Consider the following 24,144-nt stretch of genomic DNA (forward strand, 5'->3'; position numbering starts at 1 on the left):
TCCTGGGACCTTGGGTCCCCCTCTAATCACTGTGGGGCGGCAAGGGTCCGCGTCCTAAACACAGCTCTGCTCCCCCATGGGACCAACCTCCGCGTTGCTTCTCCACCGGCGGGGCCCTGGCCCACATGAGTTCGGTTCCTTCCCTTCCTCTGCCTTCTCCAGTCCGTCGGTCCGCCTGCCGGGGAGGGGGGCGGTGTCTAGGTCAGCGCGTTCGGATGGCCCACAGTGTGGTGTTTTCCTCTCTTCACTCTTAGACTGGCACCAGTATGATGATGTGGTTCGTATGAGGTGCCCGGGGACGCTTCAGAAGTTGATGAATTCTCTGACGGACGGTATAAGGAAGGACGTGGTGAAGGGGAAGCAGATCGCGGCCACCGTCATGCTGGACAGTATCTTCAGCATCCTGCAGACCTGGAACGCCATCAACCTGAAGAGCTTTTTTACCCAGTTCCAGCAGTTTTATTTTGTCGTGAAAGTGCCCATGATCTACGAAGGCCAGGCACAGCCCTGGCACGCTCTGCAGTACAATGAGAAGGAGGTACTGGGTATCAGGGGTGTCCCCCGCCGCTCCCCCCTCTTCTGGGCAGTCGGCACCACCCCTCTTCTTACCGGCAGGGGTTGTCCCGGGGAGCAGATGGGGGCAGGTGGACATCGCCCTGCCCGTCGTGCAGGCACTGCTGCTCGTGGATTCTCTGTCCTCCCCATTTTCTTCCTTCCCCACCCCTCCCCCACCCCTGGTCCCACCTCCTCTCCCGGCCACACCCCCACCCCACCCCAGTTCCCGCCCCCTCATCCCCCTTGCCCCCCAACCTGGCCTCTGGGGGAGTGGAAGGAATGGGTGGAACCCTCCTTTATCACCTCCCACCACGTTTTGGGATGGCCCTGGCAGTGTTGAGAGGAACCTGGGGCCATTTCTGAGATGGAAGTTGGACCCTTGCAAGCATGGAGGGGCCCCTCCACCAGGCAGGGTTTCTGGACTGCACCATTGGTGGTAGCTCCTAGCAAAGGCCCACGGCCACTAGGCCTGGGAGGTGGGGGGTGCTCAGGGTTTGTTGGGGAGGGCAGGGCAGTGGGATGGCCCCTCCATGGGAGCTGTGTCCGCCCCTCGGGGGCCTTGGTCCGTTGCCCAGCTGACCTGGCACTGAGGGCAATGAAGGGGCCCCTCTCACACCCCTGATGGCTTCAACTCCATGGTTCTGTCTTTTCTTCTGGGACCAGGTGAAGAGAAACCTGTGGGAGTATTTGAAAAAACAAGCGGCGCCGTTTCTGGAAAGAAGTGGGGGCCCTCTGCCTGAAGACAGCCCAGTGAGGAGTAAATTGAGAATGGGCCTGATTATCCTTTTTGCAGTGGAAAAATTTGACATTCCCTTATCAGAGAATGACCTGAAGCTGCTCTGTTGCCTTCTTTGCTCGAACGCCAGTTCACCAGGTGACCTTGACAGTGACCTAAGGCACATCTTTGGAACAGGACACAGGTATTGTGTGTGTGTCAAATGATTTTATAGCTGTTTATAATGATGATCTGATTATACAAATGAGCGTTTGTCACAGGTTGGATGCAGACGTGCCAGGAGTAAAGTCTGCCCGTGATTTCACTCACCTGCCAGTTCAGTGTCTGCCTCGCCAGCCTTCTTCCTCGCATATGTTTGGTTTTTACTTTTATTACTCTTCTATCGAATAGCTTGCTTTTGAGAAGCTTTGTGGTGTATCATGCCTTGCCCCTGGTGACCCAAAATGAATAAACCTTTTTTTTTTTAATTAAAAAAATAAATAAATAAAGGAGGTGGGGCACCTGGCTGGCTCAGCCGGTGGTGTGGACGACTCTTGATCTCGGGGTTGTGAGTTGGAGCGCCACGTTGGGTGTAGAGATGACTTAGAAATAAAATCTTTAAATTGATTTTTTTGTTAGTTTTTTTTTTTTTTTTTTTAAGTAGGCTTCACACCCAACGTGGGCCTCCAAAGCACAGCCCCAAGATCAAAGTCACACACTCCACTGACCGAACCAGCCAGGCGCTCCACATAAAAATGAAATCTTAAAAAAAGAAAAGCAAAACAGGAGAAGTATTTTATTTGAGCCCAAGTTATAGCAGCTAACTGGGACACACACCAAGAGGAGCATGCATGCTCCGGGGAGGGAACACGAGGTGCAGGTGATACGTGCTTTTTACGGAAGGAGTTACAGATCATCACGACAAAGGACATTCCAGAAAGTTATAGACTTTATCTTATGCGTTTAATATGTGCAAGACTTTAATCTTATGGGAACCAGGACGTGTTTTCTCTTTTTCTTATCTTTCTGTTTGGAATGCTTCTTTTTGATTTTTTTTTTTTTAATGAAGCAGACATACCATGTGTGCTCTGTGCAGAAACACAGCCCGTGGGTTGAGATCATTTTGACCTTTGTAAATGTCAAAGTTTAGCTTCCCTGGGAGCCAAGGAGCAGCGCCCACAAGCACGAAAACTTGAAAATGTCCTGTATCACCCTGTGTACGTAAGGTTGCAGGGATTAGGGCTTGAAGATTGACTCTAGGGGCCCAGCCCAGGCATGCCCATGGAAGCAAGGGGGTGCTCTCCCTGGGCCTCAGCCACAGTGCGCTGGGCCAGGTGCAGTGTGGAGGCACCGGCCTGCCCTGAGGAGCCTCCGTTGGCCCGGGTGGAGGGGCCCGCCCAGCACCCGCTGATTTCAGGGCCTTCCTGCGCTGTTTTCGGCAGCTGTGTGAACGGAACTAGAGGGCGGTAGGAGGCGGCCTTCCCTGAGCAGTGAGTCTTATTAGGACAGCTGCCTCTTGGTTTTACAAACTTGAAACACTGAGTGCAACACTACATTTTTTAAGAGAGAGGAATTGGCAGCAAATGTACAGAGTGTTTTGAGTGTTTCCAAGCACCGGCGAGCATTAATATCTTGCGACTAAGCAGTTTGCTGAGTGTTGTTGGCAGGCTGCCCCCCTGCACTGGCCAAGTGGCTTTCTATCTGGATTTACTGTTCCCAGAGGGTCTGGGCCCACAGATCACATAGCCCCCCTGAACCTCAGCTGTCAGGGGGATAGACATTTGCTGTGGGGCTTCAGGGAAGGCATGTCCAGGGCCCGAAGCTCCGCGGGGTGCTGAGGGCGCCCCCGGTGTCCCATGCAACCACGTTTCTCCTGGGGCTAGTCACTCTTTTCGGCCACCCCCGAGCGCTCCTTCCCTCCTCCGTGTGGGTTGCTGTCAGACCCCTGGGGCAGGACACTGGCCATCCCAGCTCACCGTGGGCTCTCTGCTTCCTTCCCAGCTGGCGAGAGTTCTTGGTCAACCTGTGCGGACAGTGCATAGCGAAAACAGTGGACCTCTGGGTGTTCACCCTGCCCGTCTTGCACCACTGCGTGGCGTCATCCCCTCAAGGAAAGGACTCCAGGAAGCAGTCTGAGGACACCTGGGCGGCCCTGGAAGGAATCTCCTTCTCTGAGTTTCGGGAAAGAAGGCTAGATCAGTAAGTTGTAGAGCTGCACTTCCATCTGTAAATCTTGGAATCATGGCTGTGCTTCGGGGATCTCCGGTGAGCCCCCGGGTGCACACATTCCCGCTTCTAGGGCTCTTTTAAAATGACTTTTTCAACAAATTTTAAACATACAAGAAATGTAACGAAGAATATAAAAAAGAAAAAAACAGCCTGCATCCCCAGAGATAATCGTTGTTGCTAACACTTTGGCATGCACATTTCTGGGATTTTGTCCGAACGCAGCTTTGCGGGCACCTTAGGTGCTCGACAACAGCAGCAGATTCTGTATTCTGTTTTCCCACGGGCTCTTTTTCACTTCACAGTACTTTGTGAGCAACTCTATGTTGGTAAACACGCGGCTACATTGTTGTAATGACTGCTTACTCATTAGAACTTATTTTTACTTAAGCAGTGACTGGGCACGTGGATTATTTCTTCTTTCTGCACTCTGACTTTGTAAGCATGCATGCTTTGACGAGCATCCTTGGTGCTTCCCTGTCCAATTCTTTCCTCGAGCTAGATCCCTGAAAGCAGGACTGCCAGGTAAAGGCTTGGCACATGGTACGTGCAAATCTTGAGGTAGTGAAGTACTCATCTCCAGACCAGGTGAGCAAAGCTTTCTTAGAGAAGACACAGAACGCACAATCCACAAACGAAAAATGGTAAATCGAACTTAAGGACAAAAATCAAATCAAAATTAAATTAAAAATTTTAAAAAGATGAAAACTTCTGCTCAGTTGCAAGCACAATGCCCCCCGTTCACATTGTCTTGTGTCAGAGAAAGGAATCCAAGTCTCACCTGCTCCCACCCCTCCACCAACTCAGTACACTCCTGCCCATAGGTTCTTAGGGATTAAAATAGCTCAATTAAGTTATTGCTCCTTCACTATTATTGGAAACTTTAGAAGTTAAAGCCCAGTTAAGATTATTTAGATCATTGCATATATTTTAAGGACCCTTCAGTGGTGTACAAACCGTCTGGAAGAAATTCAGTTGTTGACAGTGGAGAATGGCAAGCACCAGCCTTGGTCTTAAAGACCCTGTCTTTCAGGCAGACATGGTCTTTACTATGCCGTGAACCTTCATCCATGCGATCTTTGTACCCCTGTGACTTCTGTGGCACCTCACTTTATTTTCCAGTGGTCATCTTCTGGGGTCTCTAGTACAGTGTCACAGAATCAACATAATTTAAAGACCTTCACTGGGCTCACTTGGACTCTTTGATCTGGAGCATTCACTCAGTCGCTCATCGAAGTGCTTAATTCATAAATCATTGCAGCCAGTATGGAAAAATCATCTCAAAAAGTTAACAGCGGAGCCACCCTGTGAACCAGAGGTCCCTCTTGTGGGTGTGTATCCCAAGGAAATGAAATCGGTATCTGAAAGGCATACACACAGCCCCATGGTCTCTGCGGCGTTATTCACAATAGCCGAGACGTGGAAACCACCGAGTGCGCGTTGACCGATGAGTGGGTAACGAAGATGTGAGACACGCACCCCCCCCCCGCCCACGGGAATATGATGCACTTGTGTGGAAGCTAAAAAAGTCAAATTCATAGAGACAGAGAGTAGGATGGAGGCTGCGGGCGGAACTCGGGAGGTGTTGGTTGTTGTACAAATTTACAGCTAGAAGATGAGTAAGTTCTGGGACCCTAATGTGCAGCGTGGTGACTACAGTTAGTGATACTGTATGATAGACTTCCAGGTTGCGGAGAGAGTAGATCTTTTTTTTTTTTGAAAGATTTTATTTATTTGACAGAGACACAGTGAGAGAGGGAACTCAAGCAGGGGGAGTGGGAGAGGGAGAAGCGGACTTCCCGCCGAGCAGAGAGCCCGATGCAGGGCTCGATCCCAGGACCCTGGGATCATGACCTGAGCAGAAGGCAGACGCTTAACGACTGAGCCACCCAGGCGCCCCGAGAGTAGATCTTAAATGCTGTTAGGACAAGAGAGGAATGGTGGTCATGTGACGTGGCGCTGGCCCTAGCTAATCCTTCCGTGAAGTGTATCAAGTCAACACATCGTACTCGTTAAGCTTACACAACATTAGATGTCAGTGATATCTCAATAAAGCTGGAAAAAGTACTTAAATCTTAGTGAAGGTTTCTGCGTGGTAAAATATACACATCACATAATTTGCCCTCTTACTCGTTTTCGGTGTGGAGTTCAGTGGCATCCGACACACTCGTGTTGTTGGGCCTCCACCTTCCGTCCCAGAGGTTTTTCAAATCGAAACTCTGTCTGCATTAAGCAACATCTCTGCTTCCCCTGTGCCCCCACCCCTGGGTAAGCACCATCCTACTTTCTGTCTCCGTGAATTTGTGCACGCTAGGGACCTCACAGAACTGGAGTCAGAGTGTCTGTCCTCGCACCACCGGCTGGTTTCACTCAGCATCGTGTCCTCAAGGTTCATCCATTTTGGTGAATTCTTAATATGTTATTGTTTGCTTTTCATTTGATTCAATTATTTTTAAAGTTGGAACTTTATAGGTCTCTTCTAACATGACTGTACTTACCTTAACTCCGTCTGTGTGTGTTGACCCCACGGCTGCCCTTCTGTTCCTGTCGTCCCTTGTACAGGACACAGTTAGTTCAGCTCATGGGAGAGCGGAGCCATTTGCTGTACGTAGATGCGTGTCTGTTCCGGTCCTGGTTCAGTCTGCTGCCTCTGAGGAACTTGGTTTCCTACATGAAGAACCTCGTGGACTATCTGAGTCACTTCCCGGCTTGCGTCCTGGACTGCCTTCTAGGGACGTTGTACCGGCTTCAAGGGTTTACGGAAGTCTCTGGCAAAGATCTGGAGGTCTGTTGTCTGTTGTCCGGAACAGGCTCTCGAGTCCTTGCTTAGCAAAAGCAGATCAGAAACTAGACATTCAGGGCCTGTGATTCCTTTTTTCTGAAATCCTGGCAGTGAAGCACTTCGAAACCAGAGACGTGGTGGGCCGCTGTTTCTTAGGGCTACAGGGGTGTCTGCTTCCCATTACTCTGGGGCGGGCGACCCGGGCGTTCAGGCCGTGTGTGTGTGTGTGTGTGGTGTGTGTGTGTGTGTGTGTGTGTGTGTGTGTTGGGGCGGGGGTCCAGGCAGGGCCCACACAGCTGCTCTCTTCTTTCCCATTTCGTGGGGTGCAGAAAACAGTATAATCTTAAATCCTGAATTGTATTTGTGAAGGATGTAAGCTTGGTTCTTGAGCACCTTAAAACTCATTTGTAGAAAGAAAAGAACCCATTGTTTTGCCTTATTTAGGTTGTTTTTATTTTTTATTTTTTCCAGTTCTGTTTTCAGAAAGATGGTGGCATCATGATTAACTCTTTTCCTATCTTTTCTCTTCACTGCCCCAGAACATTGAGGAAATGTTTCAAATGCTGTTGCACCTCCTGGATATTTATCAGGACAAGTAAGTAGAAATGTGAAACGCAGCCTCTGTCTTGCCCGAGGTTACCCACACACACACTGACTGGTGGTGCCCCCTATTTGCTGTTGAAATCAGAAGATCCTCAATATATATCCCAACTCCTTTTTGAGCTATTAACATCCTGGTTTTGTTTTGTCTTGTTTTAAGGGAAAATAATAGATATCAGCTGCTAAGATTTTGGTTTATTTCCATCTAGTCTTTTTTCCTATACATTTTCTTCCATTTATTTTTTAAGTGATCACCATATTGCCTATTCATGCTTGTGTTCTGCATTTCTTTAATGTTGGTCTCTATGTCTTTTGCAAGTCAGGTCGGTTGAAAATAAAAATCAAACGTAGCTTTACGTAGTTATCTGAAATCATTTGCTCCTACAGATTTGTATGACCTCTGACCCCCCGAAGGGACACTGTACAGCAGAATGCAGAACAACAGAAACCCACACGTGGCTGATAGGTGTTTCCTGAGATTCTCAGGGCTTTTCCCATATCACCTCCCCTGAATTTTTAGGGTGTTCAGGATGGCTGTGGGGGCATCAGATCTGTTAATGTCAAGCCCTGGTGGCTTCGAGGCCTCTCCGGGGTCCATCACAGAAGCACCCCCACAGTGCCTTTCTCCCCCCACCTGCCACACTGCGCTCTGGTCAGCTCCCGTCAGCTCGGGCCGCGTGCCAGCCAGGGAAGGCGAGACCTGGTCCCCACGCACAGTGCCCGTTCTAGCATTTTTCCCCATCCCTCCCTCCCTCCCTGGATCTTTCTGAATTTTTTTCAAATTTATGTAGTATCTTAATCTTCAGTGATACACATCCCTAGCTTCTTTTTTTCAAATAAGGGGCTACACCTGGGAATAGTGTCACTTGATTTTGTTAAAACAGTTCAGACCATGGAGACAAACCAGAAGGACTTTGTTTCTTTTTTATCTTGGTCATAAGTTCAGGATCTATTGAAATGTTCCCAATGTTAGTGTGTATGGGATCAGAACCGTGCCTTACTCGTAGGCATTTTGAAGGGAAGGAGCTTGTCAGAGATCATGGGTACTGTTTTCTCACGCCTCCTAAATGACTTCAGTGATCTCTCTTAACTCTTTGCGGGGTAGGATTCTTGAGGAGCCCTTGGTACAGCCCTACTTGACCGCGTGCCTGAGACTTCATGAAACTGTCTGCCGCATCACAAAAGACCAAAAGTTTTATGAGCTGCCTGCCTTATCTGCTGAGATTGTTTGCAGAATTATTACACTTAAGCCTCTAGTGGTAAGTGGAACACACACACCACGTCGCACCCACAGTAAGTATGGAATTTCAAGTGGCCTCAATTCAGAACGGAGATCAGCTGGTTTCTAGGATTGCTAAAGGGACACAGAGTGGCTGATTCCGTCCTCAGATATTTGCTGGGCACCTGCCCCATGCCCGGTTCTGTTCTGTGCGTTGAGAATGTTTGGTGAGCGAGTCTGCACACTGGCCCTCCTGGGGCTTCTGCTGGAGGCAGAGAGGCAGTGCGGGGTCAAAGCACAGAACGGGTTAATTAACGAGCAGTGCAGGTGGCTGGGAAGTCAGGCAAGGTACCCACAACGTGTACCCGAAATGCGTGTCCATGCGTGGTCGTTCCCATGTGACCTCATTTCCTGCACACTGTTCCTTAAATGCAGCAGCCGAGTCCACCCGTCCCAAGTGCACACCTCAGGGCCTTCCACACGGGTGCACGCCCTTGTGCTGCCTCCTGAATCAAGCTGTAGGGAGACCCCGGTGCCCTGTGCCCTCTCCCTCCACTCCCTCCGCACGCCTCCCACGGGGAACCGCCTTCTGTCTCCTACCGCCGAACCTGAGTTTTGCCTGTCTTTGAACTTCCTGTGTTTTGTGTCTGCTTGCTTCACCCAACACTGTGTCTCTGAGACTCACGCCCATTGCTGCTCACGGCAGGACTGGCTTCTTGTTTTGTACTCTTTGCACGCTTGAGTTTATGGGCTTCAATTTGAAGATGATAGGAGATTTTACATTTACACTGACCAATTTTTTGTTAACTGTATTGCGATTCAGAACTGGGATGTTAGTGATAGGAAAGAATTCAGTGTATGTTTTAACTTTATTCCTTTCACTTTTTCTTCTTTAAAATACAAAAGACACATTTTTAAAATAACTATTACTGGTAAGATGATTGCTTTTTATGAAGCAAGTGTCATTTAAACCATCACAGGCAGGTGCCCACTTCCAAATAAGCTGTGTTTAGGAAATTTGTCAGTTTTCTAGGGTATATTTTCCTGCAGAAAAAAAGTCTTAAATATGGGTTGGAACCCCAGACCAGTGTAATCTACATCATGGTAAAAATACTCTACCTGTGCCATAAAAACAAAAAGGTTTGCAAAACTACAATTCAACAAAAGTGTATGATGAGTTTTCAACCAACTTCTGGATGGGTCCTGACACAGAGGGTTAACTGGATTGGCAGGACACCAGATGGAGAAAAGCAAGAAGCACACATGTGAGCCTTCCAGCTTAGATTCTCAGGCTTGGGCTGTTCACTTCTTGCCTGTCTCTGCCTGGCCCTGTGCTGGGTGCAGGGGACACCAGGATGGGGGTGACAAAGGCCCTCCTCGCAGCGAGGTCTCTGTGGGGGGGCACCCAGTGAACATGTAACTGCAACACAGGGGACAGACAGTAAGCTGGAGTCGATAAGGTGCCCTGAGAACCGAGGGCAGGGCTTGCGTTCCTATGAAGAGGACACAGCCCTCACCAGGTCAGGGAGGAGGAATGTCACCGCTCCTGAGGGCCTGCAAGGAACAGAGTGTGGCAGGAAAGGAGCCAGGTCCAGACAAGGCCAGATCACAGGGAAGGCACACCGTGCTGAAGCTCTGGATTATTCTAGAAAGTGCTGTGCCATTGGGGATTTAAAACAAGGGCTGAGATGTCCAATTTTCAGCTGAGAACCATCGCCACCTCTTGCCATCCACTGATCTGGCATGCTGGCCAGGCACACCTCCACCCACCCTCCCAAGCATCTGGCGCCCTCCTCATCTTTAGGGACAGAGCCTCCTCCCGCCCCAGGCTGGGTTCCGTCCCCTTTGTGTGCCTTGGGAATACCTCGTACTTTCCCTACTTGGCATCTACCGTGGTTAATGCCTGTCTGTCTGTCTGTGGATGGTTGCCCGCTCCCCCGCAGCATCAGCATCTGCTGGGCCACCAGGCGGGAGGGAGGGCACGTGGTGGTTCTCAGGGAGTGTCCCTGGAGGGAGGAGTGGCAGTAGATCCCGTTGTGGGTCCTGACACTTCTAACTTGTGGGACTCCATTGAAGAACACACGCTAGCACAGAGCTGGGAAGACCCTCCCAGGGCCTCAGGGAGCAGCTGCCGCTGAGGTGGGGGTTCTGACGCCTGCACTCATGCAACTGTGCTTCTGCCGCGGTGGGGAGGCATTGCCAGATCCCGTGGCCCCAGGGAACACGGATCTTCCAGAGGGAGAGAGGGAGTAGGGGAAGCCTCATGGGAAGAAAGCATGGACAGGAGGGGCCTTGGGTTTACCTCTGGCCCACAGCGGGCTGTTTCTGTGGCCAAGGAGCAGGGGTTTGCATGACACACTAGAAGGGGGGGGGTGTCTCTGAGCTGTTGCAGGCTCTGTGATTGGGGCTCATCCTCTCCCAGCCAGTCTGGAGAAGGTGGGCGGGCGTGGCCTGGGCTGGCATGATCTGCTCATTGGTAAGGCTGGGTTCCCTGTGCTGTCACTGTGCTGGGGCGGTTCATGGGGGTGGAGTGCTTGTCCTTCCCACCCCTCCCCCACTTTGCCTGAGCTGTCAGCTCCCAGAGCGAACCCAGAGTCCAGGAAAACTGAAGCGCCTTGAAATGCACGCCCTGGTGAGGCGGGTGTCCCGAACGCACTCGTGTGACTCAGAGGTTGCTGTTCTCGAGTGCCTGCTGTGGATTGAGAAGGGAGAGTGGTGTCTCCAGAATAGCCTGAGTCACAGCTCGGGGACCATTACACGCCCCCTCTCTCCTGCTGCAGCAGGATCCAGCCGAAGGGCCGAGAAAGGAAGCCGGGAAGATTTCTGTGCAAACAGTATTCCAGCAGACAGTCACCTGGACAAGAACTTGGCTTCAGGGCATTTTCCGGGAGAGCATCTTTGGGCACACCTACTCGTCACCTGTCACGTTCAGATACCGGGAGGAAATCAAGGTAAGCTCTGCTGGGCCGAGATGCTGGCCAAAGGGGTCCGAGCAGGGATGCAACGTGCTGGCCCTGGGCTGGTGCTCCATCCGCAGGATCAGAGAGCCCAGTGCTGGTCGTGCTGCCCACAGGCCCCCATGATGGGCCTCGTGGAAAGTGCAGGGACACGGGGCCTTCGGGCTCTGTTTGAGCAAGGAAGGTGGGAGGTAGCTATGGCTGGAAATGTCAGGAAACAGTGGAGGCAAGAGGTACTTGAAGGGGAAACTGGGCAGAAGGGTTTCTGATGTCAGAGAGGGAAATAAGCCTCAGAAAGGCTGAGAGGTTTCCAGAACGAGGCTGGATGAGGTGTGGGAGGACGGGCCACTGTGGGGTCTGGCCCATGGGGGTCACCTAAGCGAGAGCGGACGAGTTGCTCAGAGACAGAGGGGTGGGAAAAGGGATGTGCTGAAGGCTGGGGGTTTTTTACGTCCTCTCCTGTTTTTTATCCTAACGCCTTAATGTCTTCTTCCTACTTCCTACAAGTTATGAAGGGTCTACCACTTGAGCTTCCAGGGTGTTGGGGAGACCACGGAACCCACTTAAAATGATCTCCATGCTTGACATGAGATTTTTGGCAATCCTGTCAATGTGCCACGTGACCCCTCTGGCTTTATGGGACTGGGTTAGGTCCTGCAGGGTTGTCTACACGTCCTGTCCGTTTCCTTTCTTGTTCCCCCCCCAAAACTATAGAGGTGACTGCCACTAAGGAAAATGCCCGAAAGGAAAACACTGGCCAAGAAAAGCATATGATCCTCAGAGGCTGCAGGTTCTCCTGGCTGGTGGCCAGCGAGTCAGCAGTGTGTATGCAGCTGGTTCCGTACTTCCATCCTGGAGTGATCCGTGGTTTTCCTTCCCACGTCTGCCTGGGGTGATGCAACTAGTATCTGGCTCACGGCTCATTTCCAGATTCTCCTCAGTCTCCTAATCAGACCTAGCCTCTACGTCAGTGCCCGTTTCCCATCAAGATAGAAAGTGGCTGCACATGTTGGTCCCTCGCATAGAATAGACTAGAATATGGGCAAAAAAATAGCCCCCAAAAAGGACAGAAAGTTGCAAATTTCAGCTTGTGACTCTTAAGCATCAGAAAAGTCTTCTGTAATTGCTCTGCGAAATTTCAGACTAAGACTTAAATCCCACCGAAACAAAATGATTGAATTATTGAGTTATAATTGCTGAGTTATTAAATGTTATTTCAAGATTTCAAATGGTATAATCCCCCAAACATTAAGAACGAGTTCAGGATGGCTTTTGGTCCATTGACATGAGAGGATGATTTTCAGTTAAATGCAGTAGTAATGGTGAAATGATAATGTTAATTAAAATGTCATTGAGCATCCCCTCTGAGGCTGGTGCTGCTGTCCCCCTGTCTCGTGGAGGAGGCAACCACGGTTTGGGGAGATGGGGCAAACCCAGCCATGTTCTTGAAGACTGTTAGCTAGCGCTAGGACACAGCTGTGGAAAGGGAGATGAGCAACCCAGCCAAATGGCTCATTTTACCAGGTTTCAACAGGATATCACCTTCCAGGGACACTTTAACGGGATGGTCATAAAATCACACGGCTGAGACCATACAGGAACAGGGCTGATGACCCTTGCTATATCTCAGACTTGCTACTTCTCCCCACAGAGGGGAAAAGATCATGAATCCAAATACTCGGAGCACAGAACTTCTGGCACTCATCCTGAGAGGGACCGAGGCTGAGATCAAAGTGAAGAAAACGCACATGAGTCTTGAACTTTATTTATTTATTTATTAAAGATTTTATTTGTTTATTTGACACAGAGAGAGAGACAGTGAGAGAGGGAACACAAGCAGGGGGAGCAGGAGAGGGAGAAGCAGGCTTCCCGCCGGGCAGGGAGCCTGATGCGGGGCTCGATCCCAGGACCCTGGGATCATGACCTGAGCCGAAGGCAGACGCTTAATGACTGAGCCACCCAGGCGCCCCTTGAACTTTATTTAGAAACTTCGTGGTTGGTGGTGGAACAGACATAGTACTTCTGGAGCGATCTGTGTGTCCTGTTAAGACTGAGCAAATAGCACAGGAGTCAACACTGTCGGGAGCCAGAGTTCTTTCTCACCGTGGGGAAGAGAGCTGCGGCAAAGGGCAAGGGGCCAGCGGTGTTGGTGTGAACTCATGACCCAAAAAGCTGTAGTGGCTCCCAGCTCTCTCCACTGAAAGGCCTAGAAATCAGGACAGCCAGGCCCGGGAGCACAGTGGGAGCGCCAGGCATGGTTGCTAAATACCAGCCCCACGAAGAAACCTGTGCTTCTGGAAGGACAGCAGGTTCCAGAGGCAGCAGGAAGAGTGCAGCGCCAGCCTGGGGCCAGTGGTGGGAACTGGGGTGATGGCGGGCTGGCATCCTAGAGTAGACCCTGGGATGGAGACGAGCTGCATCCGTAGCTCATGCTGCTCTAGCAATGCCCCTTCTCTAGCTTCCATAGCCCTGAGGCCAAGGAAGGCATGAACTGCAGGGGAAGTTGGGTTGAGCATACATGCGAACCGTCTTATCTTTGCAGGATTTCTATAAATTGGAAGTTATCCCACATGTTTAAAAAAGGACACAGAAGCTAGTCTGAAGGACAATTAGCCAAATCTAGGACAATTTGATCATCCAAATGAGTAACACCATTACTGGATTACAAGTCATTGATACTTGTTTATAGAAAAAAAGGAGGGGGGAGAGAAAGGAAAGCTTTTTTTTTTTTTTTTTTTTTTTTTAAGCAGTCTCCATGTCCAGTGTGGAGCCTGACTCAGACCTCGATCTCATGAACCTGAGATCATGACCTGAGCCAAAATCAAGGGCCAGATGCTTAACTGACTGTCCTTTTTTTTTTTTTTTTTTAATGAAGAATGCACCTGGCTGGCTCAGTCCATAGAGTGAGTCTCTACCTCAGAGTCGTGAGTTTAAGCCCCACATTGGGCATGGAGCCTACTTAAAAAAACAAAAGAAAACAAAAAACACCCTTCATTCTGTAACACGGCAGGAGTAATGGACTTAGGCAAGATTCATCCATGGGTGAACTCAGTGCATAGGAGTGTGAAGGAGCAGGATATCCAGCGTAGCCTGCCACAGATGACCATTTAATGCAAAGGAGAAAAGGAGAAGAGAAATCCGGCAGCCCTGGCCATCAGCCCTGACGGGACAGGGGTCTCATGGCCTCCTTCTGCAAGTCTGATGCGACAGCACTCCCGAGGTCTCAGGCGAGCTGTGGGAAGGTGCTGACTCTCGACCCTGCCTGACCTACAAAAATACATTTTCAATATGGCTCAACTTCATAGTGCTCCTGCCCCAAAAAATCAAATCTGGATCTCCTCCCGGGAGAATTATGAGCCAGATCAGGTCGAGAGACAGTCTACAGGACAGCAGAGTGTGGACAGCGCCCCCATCAGAGAACTGGGTCCCACTGACATGAAGTGCCCTGAGTGTGGCACGTGGATCGTGATCGTGCAGCAGAAGGGCCACGGTGTTTGGAGATGCCTGCCCGAGTCTTTCAGGGCCACATGGCGTGGTACCTGCACCTCCTCTTCCAGTGGTTCTGCAGAGAAAGCGCTTCTTATAGAGAGAGCACAAGAGAGGAAGTAGCTGTTGAGTATTAGCACCTGGGGAATCCAGCTGAAGAAATACGGGTGTCATTGGGCCACTCTTGTAACTGTTTTTGTATGTTCGAAGGTTTTTGAAATAAAGCAAGGGAGAGAAATACTTTCAGAATAAAAACCAGTTACACGGCAGAAGGACCCTCCTGGTTGCCTGGTCCTGTCAGGGCCCTTGCTTCTCAAAGGCTGGGGTGGGTGGCTCTGACTCACCACTGACACAGCTCACCAGGGACAAAGAAAGGCTCAAAACCCAGGTGCCCATCGCCCCTGGAACTGCCATAATAGTCTCTCCTTTTTCATAGAATTCATCATGGCACTTAGTTGTCATGTGGCTGTCACTGACATGTGGGCTTTGCAGGTCTGGAGACGGCTGGCGGAAATAAGCTTCCCCGTGGAGTATGGCTGGAAGGAGTCCTTGATGGGGGACTTGGAAGGGAGAATCAAACAGGTACCAGAAGTCAGGATGTTCTTTTCAGGGGGCATTTTCATGAAGCCAGACCATCTGTAACAACCTACAGATAGAACGGTGCATTTGAATGGATAGCCCTAGTGTGCGCAGGGCATTGGGTCAGTATGACCTTGCATTTTTCATCCAGCCTTACTAGTTTGACCAAAGATGATATTCCAGTGAAGAGGAAGGGAACGGGGTCTTGCCACCAGGGAAACCCTAGGTATGGGGAGTAGAGCCCCCCATATGCAGTAGCTCCAAGTGGCTTGTTGGTGACAGAAGCCTTAACCCAGTGACAAATGAAACAAGTGTTCTTCGTTTTTAGTGAAAGCTTGTGACCCTAGGAAAATTAGGGTTTGTTTTTACATGATAGGCGATGTTTATATGTAACTATTAAATGATGCTTTTTAGAGAAGTAGAAACAAGGGGAAATCACTTATTTTTCAAAATTTACCTGTTTTTGTAAGCTGCGGGGCCAGGCGCTTTTTCTGCAGGGTAGGAAGGGAGACTCTGAATTGGGAGTCTTGTTTGTGTCATGGCTACAGTTAGAGGGGCCCCGCGGGGGACACGGTCAGTGCGGGGTGGAAGGTGGAATAATGGGGACCCGCTGCAGGGTGGGGAAAGTAGAGAATAATGTTCTTACTGCGCAGTGTTAAGAGTGCAGCCGCCAAAGCGCTCACTGTTCTCGCAGGAGAAGCCTCTGGTCCAGATCTCCGCCTTCTGCAGCCCCCACTGGGATGCCACGGGCCTAGAGGACAGCGTGTCGAAATGCTTCGAGAAGTGTGTCATTGAAGCAGTGAGCTCAGCCTGCCAGGTGAGCCACCCCTCTCGCCCGGGGACGCGTCTGGGTTCCCCGCGGTCTCGACATCCCGAGCTGGGGGCCGGGTGCTGAGCCCCGCCGGTCCTGGGCCCCGCCGCCAGCGCAGGCGTGGGCACGGGCATCCGCCTCCCGGCCCAGGGGAAGGTTCTGCAGTTCGGTCCCCGACGGCCTCCCTGAGATGCCGCCCAGCTTCCTGCGGCCACAGGTGCCGCGCCGTCAGCCCAGCCGCTCGCGGGGGAGCTCGGAGGGCGAGCGGGTCACTGCTGCGGGCCTGTGTTACCGCCGGCGGCGTGCGGTGGAACCCTCCCCAGGCCGACGGAACGTTTACGGAAGAAAATGGACGAAGTTGAAAAGATTCTGTCGACTCACTTGGGGGGAGCGTCTTCTCTGCAAAGCGGGAAGTGATTCTGCCGCACACGGCCTCTTAGGAACAGCCTCCGACTGTGCGTGTGTGCGCATGCGCGCGCGTACGCATGCGTGTGTGCGTGCGCGCCCGCGCGCGGAAGTGCGTGCACGCACTCGTGCTCTAGGGTTTTCTGTACGTGAGATCCCGTCATAGCTGCTGGGAGTAGTTTTACTTCTTCCTCTCCGACCCGGATGATCCAGATGCGTCTGTAGCTTGTTCTTGTTAATTGGTCTGATTCGAAGCCCCGGGGCAGACGTCCTCGTCTGGCTCCCCATCTCCGGAGGATGCCCTCGGTCCTTCGCCCTGAGCGCGTCGTTGGTTAGCCGGGGGCTTTCCGCACGAGCCTTTCGTCAGGTCGAGGATGCTCCTCGTGTTCCTGCTTCATGGGGAGATTTATCCCAGATGGCATGGGATGTTGTGTGGAAGGTTTCTGCGGCTCCGGAGACGAGCCTGTGATTCCCCCCCTTTTCCCTAGATACGATGTATCACGCTAACAAAGTCTTTTTTTTTTTTTTTAAGATTTTGTTTATTCATTTCCGAGAGAGAGAGAGAGAAAGAGAGAGCGAGAGTACGAGCAGGGGGAGGGGCAGAGGCAGAGGGAGAAGCAGGCTTCCCGTGGAGCAGGGAGCCCCATGTGGGGCTCGATCCCAGGACCCCGGGATCACGACCTGAGCCGAAGGCAGAGTCTTAACGACTGAGCCACCCGCGCCCCATGTTAACAAATTCTTTATGTTAAACCACCTTGCCTCCCGGGGATAAATCCCACTTGGTCACGGTGTATAATTTTCCTTATAAGTATTTCTTATAAACTAACCCTATTTTTTTTTTTTTTTACAAGTTACCAAAACTTTTTGTACAAACTTTGAACCTAAAGAAGGGGGAGGACATTTTATCTCTTGGTGGAGAATTGAAACATATGTGCTGTGTGTAGGCAGGCTTTAAAAGAATGACAGTTTAGAGTTAGGGTTTATGACAGAGTGTGTGTACCACTGGTTTACACATATTATTATGGTTGGTGTTTTTTATGCTAAGTCCGGGAAAAACACAGAAAGTGACGGTGAGCCAGAAGGAGAGGGGCTGTGGCCTGCAGGCGCGTCTGTGTGTGTCTGTGCGCGCCTGTTTCCACATCTGTGTGTATGTGCGTGCACATCTCCATGTCTCTGCTACCCGTCACATATGAGGAGTCAGCACACAGGGAAACGGGAATGTCTTGGAAAAAGTGAAGTATTTTATTCTCTTGCTTTTTTTTTGAGATTCTTAAACTATTCACAAAGAATTTCTGGAGTGCTATTGGATGAGAGATTTGTTATGTTATTCAAAAGCAAACCAATAAAAAAAACCCTCCTCCATCTCTCTCTCTTTGTTCATTATCTTATAGTCTCAGACCAGTATTCTTGAGAGAATCTCTTCTCATGACCTGCGGAAATTTGGCACTCTTGTGTCGGCTGTGATCACTAAGTCCTGGCCGAGAAACAACGGGGAGGCCGTGGATGACCTGGATGAGGTTTTAAAGCACCTGCTCACATGGCTGGACGTCAAGCATCTCTTCAAGTTATGCGGTACGTCTGTGTGGGGTGCTGGGAATGCTTGCTCTGTCTGCTTGTGTCTGCCCGACCCCCGGGGTAGGGGAGCAGACTATGACCTGGTACTCTGTTAGGATGTGTTGATGTTTGACAAAGGAAGCAGACCTGATGGAGGAACCCAGGGGGATTCAGAATATCCTACACTGTGAATAAGAACTAACCCCAGGGGTGCCTGGGTGGCTTAGTCGTTAGGCATCTGCCTTCGGCTCAGGTCATGATCTCAGGGTCCTGGGATCGAGCCCCACATCAGGCTCCCTGCTCAGTGGGAAGCCTGCTTCTCCCTCCCCCTCTCCCCCTGCTTGTGTTCCCTCTCTTGCTGTCTCTCTCTGTGTCAAATAAATAAATAAAATAAATCTTTGGAAAAAAAAACCACTAACCCCAAAAGCCACCCTTCCCTGAATGCTGGCCATGCCCCAGCTACCGTGCCAACATAGGTTCCCTGACACAGTCCTCGAAGATCCCTGTTCTTCAGATGGCGGTGTAATGTGACTTACCCAAGATCTCAGGGATAAGTATCAAGGACTAAAATTCAAACCCACGTGTGTCTGGCTGTAGAAACCCCTCTGTTAGTCTGGGATCAGCGTCAATGTCCGATCCTATATTGTCGACTTTTGACCAAAGACTAAGTACCATCTGTCTCTTTCGCCCCCACCCCCGCACCGCCTGAGTGTTTTGTGATCAAAGAGGGGGAAATATGTATTGCCCCAAAAACATCACATTACAGTTTGTAAGTCGTCAGATTCAGATTTAGTGGGAAAGCACTGGATTTAGAACTAAAAATCCCAGTGAGATGATTTTGGAGTCTCTGTTCCATCAGATGACAGGGACAGCCAAAAAAAAGCTGAGTTCCTTGCATGTGGGTGTGGTAGGGATAAAGTAAGATCATGGATGTGGGATTTTAATGTACATTATTGAAAGCTACTCACTTGAAAAGATTACATTTGTGTTTTTTAAAATTAATAGACACTTTTTTTTTTTAAAGATTTTATTTATTTGAGAGAGAGAATGAGAGAGAGAGAGAGAGAGCACATGAAAGGGGGGAGGGTCAGAGGGAGAAGCAGACTCCCTGCTGAGCAGGGAGCCCGATGCGGGACTCGATCCTGGGACTCCAGGATCATGACCTGAGCCGAAGGCAGTCGCTTAACCAACTGAGCCACCCAGGCGCCCTAATAGACACTTTTTGAGCAGCTGTAAGTTTACAGGAAAATTGAGCAGAATGTACAGAGTTCACATATTTGTACCTCCCTGCCCCCGACACACAGTTTTTCCTGCTATTAATGTCTTAATGTGGTGTGGGACATTGGTTATAACTGAGGAGCCAATATTGACACAATTATTAACTAAAGTCCACAGTTTGCGTTAGGGTTCACAGTTGGTGTTGTACACTCCGTGGGTTTGGACAAATGTACAATGTGTGTCCACCAGTAGGATATCCTACAGAATAGTCTCACTGCCCTAAAAATGCCCCGCGCTGCACCTGTTCACCCCTCCCCCACGCCTCCCTGTAGCTCTGCTTTTCTCAGAATGTTCTCCAGTTGGAGTCCTACAGTCTCTGGCCTCTTCAGATGGGCTTCTTTCAGTTAGTGATATGCATTTAAGTTTCCTCCATGTCTTTTGTGGCTCAAAGTGCCTTTGTTTTTATCACCAAATAATATTCCATCGTCTGGATGGACCACAGTTTGTCCATTCACCCACTGAAGGACGTATCGGTGCTTCCAGGAATTTGCAATTATGAACAAAGCTGGTGCATGTGCTTTTAATGGCACAGAGAAATCCGGTCTTCTCATCATGCCGTGCAACCCTAAAATTACTCGGAGGGAAAACTTCTGGTGGTTGAACTAAATATATTTAAAAACTCTGTCTTCTAGATTGATCTTAAAATTCAAATTCAAAATTTTGCCAGAGAGCCAAGATGTGCAGAGAATCAAACCCTCACATTGATGTTTCTCTGTTTCCACGTGCTGTGAAAACGCCCCCTTAAGACCATCTGGGTCACCCTCACTGGGTTCGAGTGCAGCCACTCTTCCCCTGCACGGATTCTCCAGCTGGGGGCACGCAGAGGAGACAAGTGGTTTAAGAATGATATTCAGCATGCTGAGGGGGCCCCAGGTTTTAAAACCACGAGCAATGTGGCTCTCCTGGCTGATTCCCGCCATGGGAGGAGTCCTCTTCATGAACAAGGTCATTGGGAAGCTTTCCAGGCAAAAGCAGAATCGAGTGAAGGGAGAAGCACATCTGGAGACACAGAGTGACCTTCACTTGTCTTGTGTGGAAGTGGGGGCAGAACAATGAGGAGGCTGTTGGGGACCAACCCCTGTGCTTCTCAGAGTCGGGGGGAGAAGCGGGCACCCACTGTTTTAACTCTTCTCCACCTGATCAGGAACCGATGAGACGATATTAGCCAGTGTTACCGAGGACAGCAAGAGGCTGTTGGCTATCGCCGACTCTGTGTTCACGAAAGTCAGTGGGGACCTCCTGAATGCCACCATTTTAGTTGGACAACTGGAGCTCATCACGAAGTACACAGATCGGTTTCTGGACATCTGGCAGATAAGTAAGTATCCGAGTGGGGTCTGGGCTTCAGGTTAGTGGGCAATGACTGCACTTGCCTGTGTATTTTGTAGAGGGGAGACATTTGTCATCTTTACGATGAGTGGCTCTTCCTGTCAGTAAGTGGAGAGGGGATGGTTTCTAATGCTCCGGAAAACAGTGGGAAAGTGATAAGGCGGTGACCCAGTAAGACCCGCTCTGTCTCTCTCCACGCAGCTGAGCTCGTAGGCATCTTGCCCGTGCGGCTGTGCACACAGCCCCCTTGTCCCTCCCCGTAGCCATGAACGTGGAGCATCTTCAAAGGAATGTGGAGGAGACAGTTGCATGGAAAAGGCTCTGCTTGTTTGTTCTACTGGGTTCCTTTTTTCTTCCAGAGAGAAAAGGTCTTTTACCCCAAGAGAAAAAGCACAACATGAAGGAAGTGCTGGACTGGAGAAAGGATGAGCTGAAATTTCTGAAGAGAGAGAAGACATGTGTGGACAGTCTCCTGAGGTTGTGTGAGCAGGTGAAACATCTGATAAAAGGTGATACTCCTAAGAGTGAACATGAACGACATTGAGGGACCCCCAGGGGGGAAGGGTCAGAGGAGCAGACAGTGAACACGAGTCACAGGGCAGCCTCAGGGGAGGCAAGTCACACGCACGCACCTCCTTATTCTTTTTGGTATTTATCCCCATGCCCCTGCATGGCGCACCTAGATGTCCCCTTCACCGTTCAGGCTGAAGCATCAGTCCCCGTGGAACATGAGGGCTGGGTCTCTGTTTCTCCAGGCCCCGCACACACACGCACCCCTTCCAGCCTCCCTCCATTCCCGGTCCTTTCAGGGTTTCAAGCAGATCACCATTCAGGTCTATGATCACGTCTGTGTAAATACACCATTCACAACCAAGCCGTGAAATAGACCATCGTTGTTTTATATTTCTTGCACCAGCATTGTTGTTTCTGGAATTAAAATTCTCGTCTTCTTCTATGCTTTGTTTTCAATTCAACCCCTGGCTCTTTACCAATTGTGTGGATTTCCTTACAAAACAATCAGTTAGATCTTCCAGAAGGATTCTCCCCAGACTGGAGGGCTGTAGTTCTAGAATCTTCCTTCACCATCCTAGGGGTTTCCTTTACATCTCTCCCCAGTTAGATCTGTTTCCCAGACCCCATGATTCTCCTGTCTTTCACTCCTGTGTTTTAGTGGAATGAGTTCTCTGTCCCCTGCTCACTCCCGAGAGAGGGAACACATCTCGAATCCTTGCGCATCTGAGGATGTCTGCCCTTGTGCCAGGGTAACCCCTGGGCCAGGCAGAATTACAGAGCAGAAATCCTGCAGGATCTTGGACGTGTTGCTGCACCGTCCCGGTCACTGTTGAGAATTCACATGGGATTCTCACTATTGATCCTGTGTGTGTGGCATGCTTACTCTCTCTGGAGGCTCTCCAGATCTTTTTGGTCCCACTCTTCTGAAAGTTCATAATGATGTACCTTGGTCAGGGTTGGTTTCCATCCACCGTATTGGACATAATGGGATGGGTTTTTCTGGTCCAGAAATCCACATCCTTGACTCCTGGGCAATTCTCCTGAGTTCTTTAAGTGGTTAGTTTTTCTCCATGGAAATGCACATCGTTGGGTGCCAGACCTCCTGGGGTGGCCATCGAACTTCCCTAACTTCCTCTTCTGTTGCCTGTCTCTTTGGTTTCCGCTCTGCTTTCGGAGAAATTTCTGCAACATAACTGTCAACCTTTGCATTGTGTTTTTCGTTTCACTTCACACGAATATTTGATTTACGGGAGCAACTTCTTCTCTGAATGACCTTTTTTTATACTATCCTGTTCTTGTTCACAACTGTAGTGTCTTATTTTTCTGAGATTATTGGCATTTTTGGTTTAGAGTTCTTTCTTGTCTTTTTTTTTTTTTTATGATTTACTCATTTACTTGAGAGGGAGAGAGCAGGGGGAGGAGCAGAGGGAGAGAGAGAATCCCAAGCAGACTCCCCACTGAGTGTGGAGCCTGACACGGGGCTCGATCTCAGGACTCTGAGATCATGACCTGAGCTGAAATCAAGAGTTAGAGCTCAACCAATTGAGCCACCCAGGCACCCCTAGAGGTTTCCTTGTCTTTTACTCCCAGAGTTTCCTGTTTCCTCCGAGTCGTCTTTATGTTGCTACGTTTTCATATCTGTCTTTCACGTAAAAGATTTTTCACGTATGTCTGGGAATTCTTTTTCTGTCTGTACAAAGAGGGGGACCCAGCAAACCCATGGAAGACCCTGAGGGTGGTGCAGCTAGCCCTGTGGTGGACACGTTAGGTCTTCTCTGGGGCTAGCCGGCTTGGTGGCCACAGAGCACCCTCCACATTAGCAGCTGTCCCTTGCTGGTGTGGAAAGGGCGGCTGGCCTGCTGTCTAGAATGGGGTGGGCAAGAAAGTCGGACCTCTTCTCTAGCCTTTCAAGCCAGGCCTCCTCACTTCCTCACCAGCTCCCTACCTCCAGCAGCCGTACAACCAGTGTGTATGCTGCTGGGAATCCTGTGTCAGGAGCCTGGCTGACTCCCAGCCTCCCTGCTGCGGGCTGGGGTTCCACGTCCTGGGGCCCAGCTTGGCCTTGGCCACTGCTGCACATCTGCTTTTCAACTCCCCCCCCCCCCCCCCGCCCTTTTCTGCTCCTCCCAGCCCAGCTGGCTTATGACTTTTCCAAGACCATGTCTGTTCTGCCCCTGGAGTGTGGGATGTGGGGAGGGAGTGAAGCAGGCAGTGTCCATGCTGTCATCCCTGCCCAGAAGTGACCGTGCTTGCTTTGTTGTGAAAATTCATGAACAAGCTGGGAGTTGGGTGGGGGCTGGTGGGGAGACAAATGGGTTCTTGGTGAGGAGAAATGCCAGCAAGTGTGTTCATGTGAGTTTTCTTATGAGTAGCAAGGACAGTAGGTATGTGGAAAATAAAATACAATGGTGTGGCCAGTAGAGGTTTGACTTCTGATGTTCCTTTATGGTTTCAAAGTGGATGTGGAAGAGATGGCAGAAAGACACTTGGAAGATCTCGGCAGTAAAAGACTGAGTGACGCTGTGACAGTGAGGTTGTCACCCAGCTCCCCGGACGTGAAGAGGACAACGCATTACAACCTGAGCCCCCAAGTCCAAGAGATGGCCGAAAAGGTGGAGCAGCTAAAGGAGAGCTACATCTTCCGGGTCTTCTGGGAAGACGCTGCAGAAGTGCTGAGTGGGCCCGAGGAAGAGGTGGAAAGGCAGATTCTTCAGCCTGAGGAGGTCTATAGATATCTGTTTCTCCCTTGTTTCAAGAGGTTTATGAAACTATATGAGGATCTGAGGTCAGGAGAGATCACCTTTCAGGAGGTCGACACCACCTTCAAGGACTTTGTGAATAAATACAGCGACCTCGACACTGACCTCCGTCTTATGTGTGTCCTGGACCCCAGCGACCAACGGGACTGGATCAGGGATCGCGTTGGGCAGATCAGGGAGTACCATCACCTGAACCAGGCTGTCAGCTCAGCCAAGGTCATCTTGAAGGTCAAGGAGAATTTGGGCCTGACCGGTGACTTTGGTGTTCTGCACACTTTGTTAAACTTTGTAAGTTATTTGCCAGGGACCCGTGGGGTGGGGGGTGGGGGGCTCCCATGGGCTCCCCGGGTTCTGGAAGCTGGACAGGATGGTTTCA

At 50.3% G+C, this 24,144-nt stretch overlaps 1 protein-coding gene across 5 annotated transcripts in view; it reads left to right on the forward strand.

Annotated features, from left to right (window-relative positions):
- The first annotated feature begins 208 nt into the window (after positions 1–208).
- LOC116647806 (E3 ubiquitin-protein ligase RNF213-like) overlaps positions 209–24,144 on the forward strand; it is an 81,077-nt gene continuing 57,141 nt past the window's right edge. For 3 of the 5 annotated variants that reach the window (XM_032429325.1, XM_032429327.1, XM_032429328.1), the window contains exons 1-13: positions 209–538; positions 1,219–1,475; positions 3,272–3,469; positions 6,059–6,281; positions 6,818–6,873; positions 7,984–8,137; positions 10,878–11,048; positions 15,033–15,122; positions 15,814–15,936; positions 17,727–17,907; positions 20,312–20,485; positions 20,856–21,005; positions 23,467–24,056. In XM_032429325.1, coding sequence (XP_032285216.1) covers positions 284–538; positions 1,219–1,475; positions 3,272–3,469; positions 6,059–6,281; positions 6,818–6,873; positions 7,984–8,137; positions 10,878–11,048; positions 15,033–15,122; positions 15,814–15,936; positions 17,727–17,907; positions 20,312–20,485; positions 20,856–21,005; positions 23,467–24,056 — 2,622 coding nt within the window. In that variant the 5' untranslated portion in view covers positions 209–283. The remainder of the gene's footprint in view (positions 539–1,218; positions 1,476–3,271; positions 3,470–6,058; positions 6,282–6,817; positions 6,874–7,983; positions 8,138–10,877; positions 11,049–15,032; positions 15,123–15,813; positions 15,937–17,726; positions 17,908–20,311; positions 20,486–20,855; positions 21,006–23,466; positions 24,057–24,144) is intronic. The other 2 variants (XM_032429326.1, XR_004302397.1) reach the window with 2 other exon arrangements.

This window comes from Phoca vitulina, unplaced genomic scaffold, assembly GCF_004348235.1.
Source record: "Phoca vitulina isolate PV1807 unplaced genomic scaffold, GSC_HSeal_1.0 scaffold41, whole genome shotgun sequence".
NCBI lineage: Eukaryota > Metazoa > Chordata > Mammalia > Carnivora > Phocidae > Phoca > Phoca vitulina.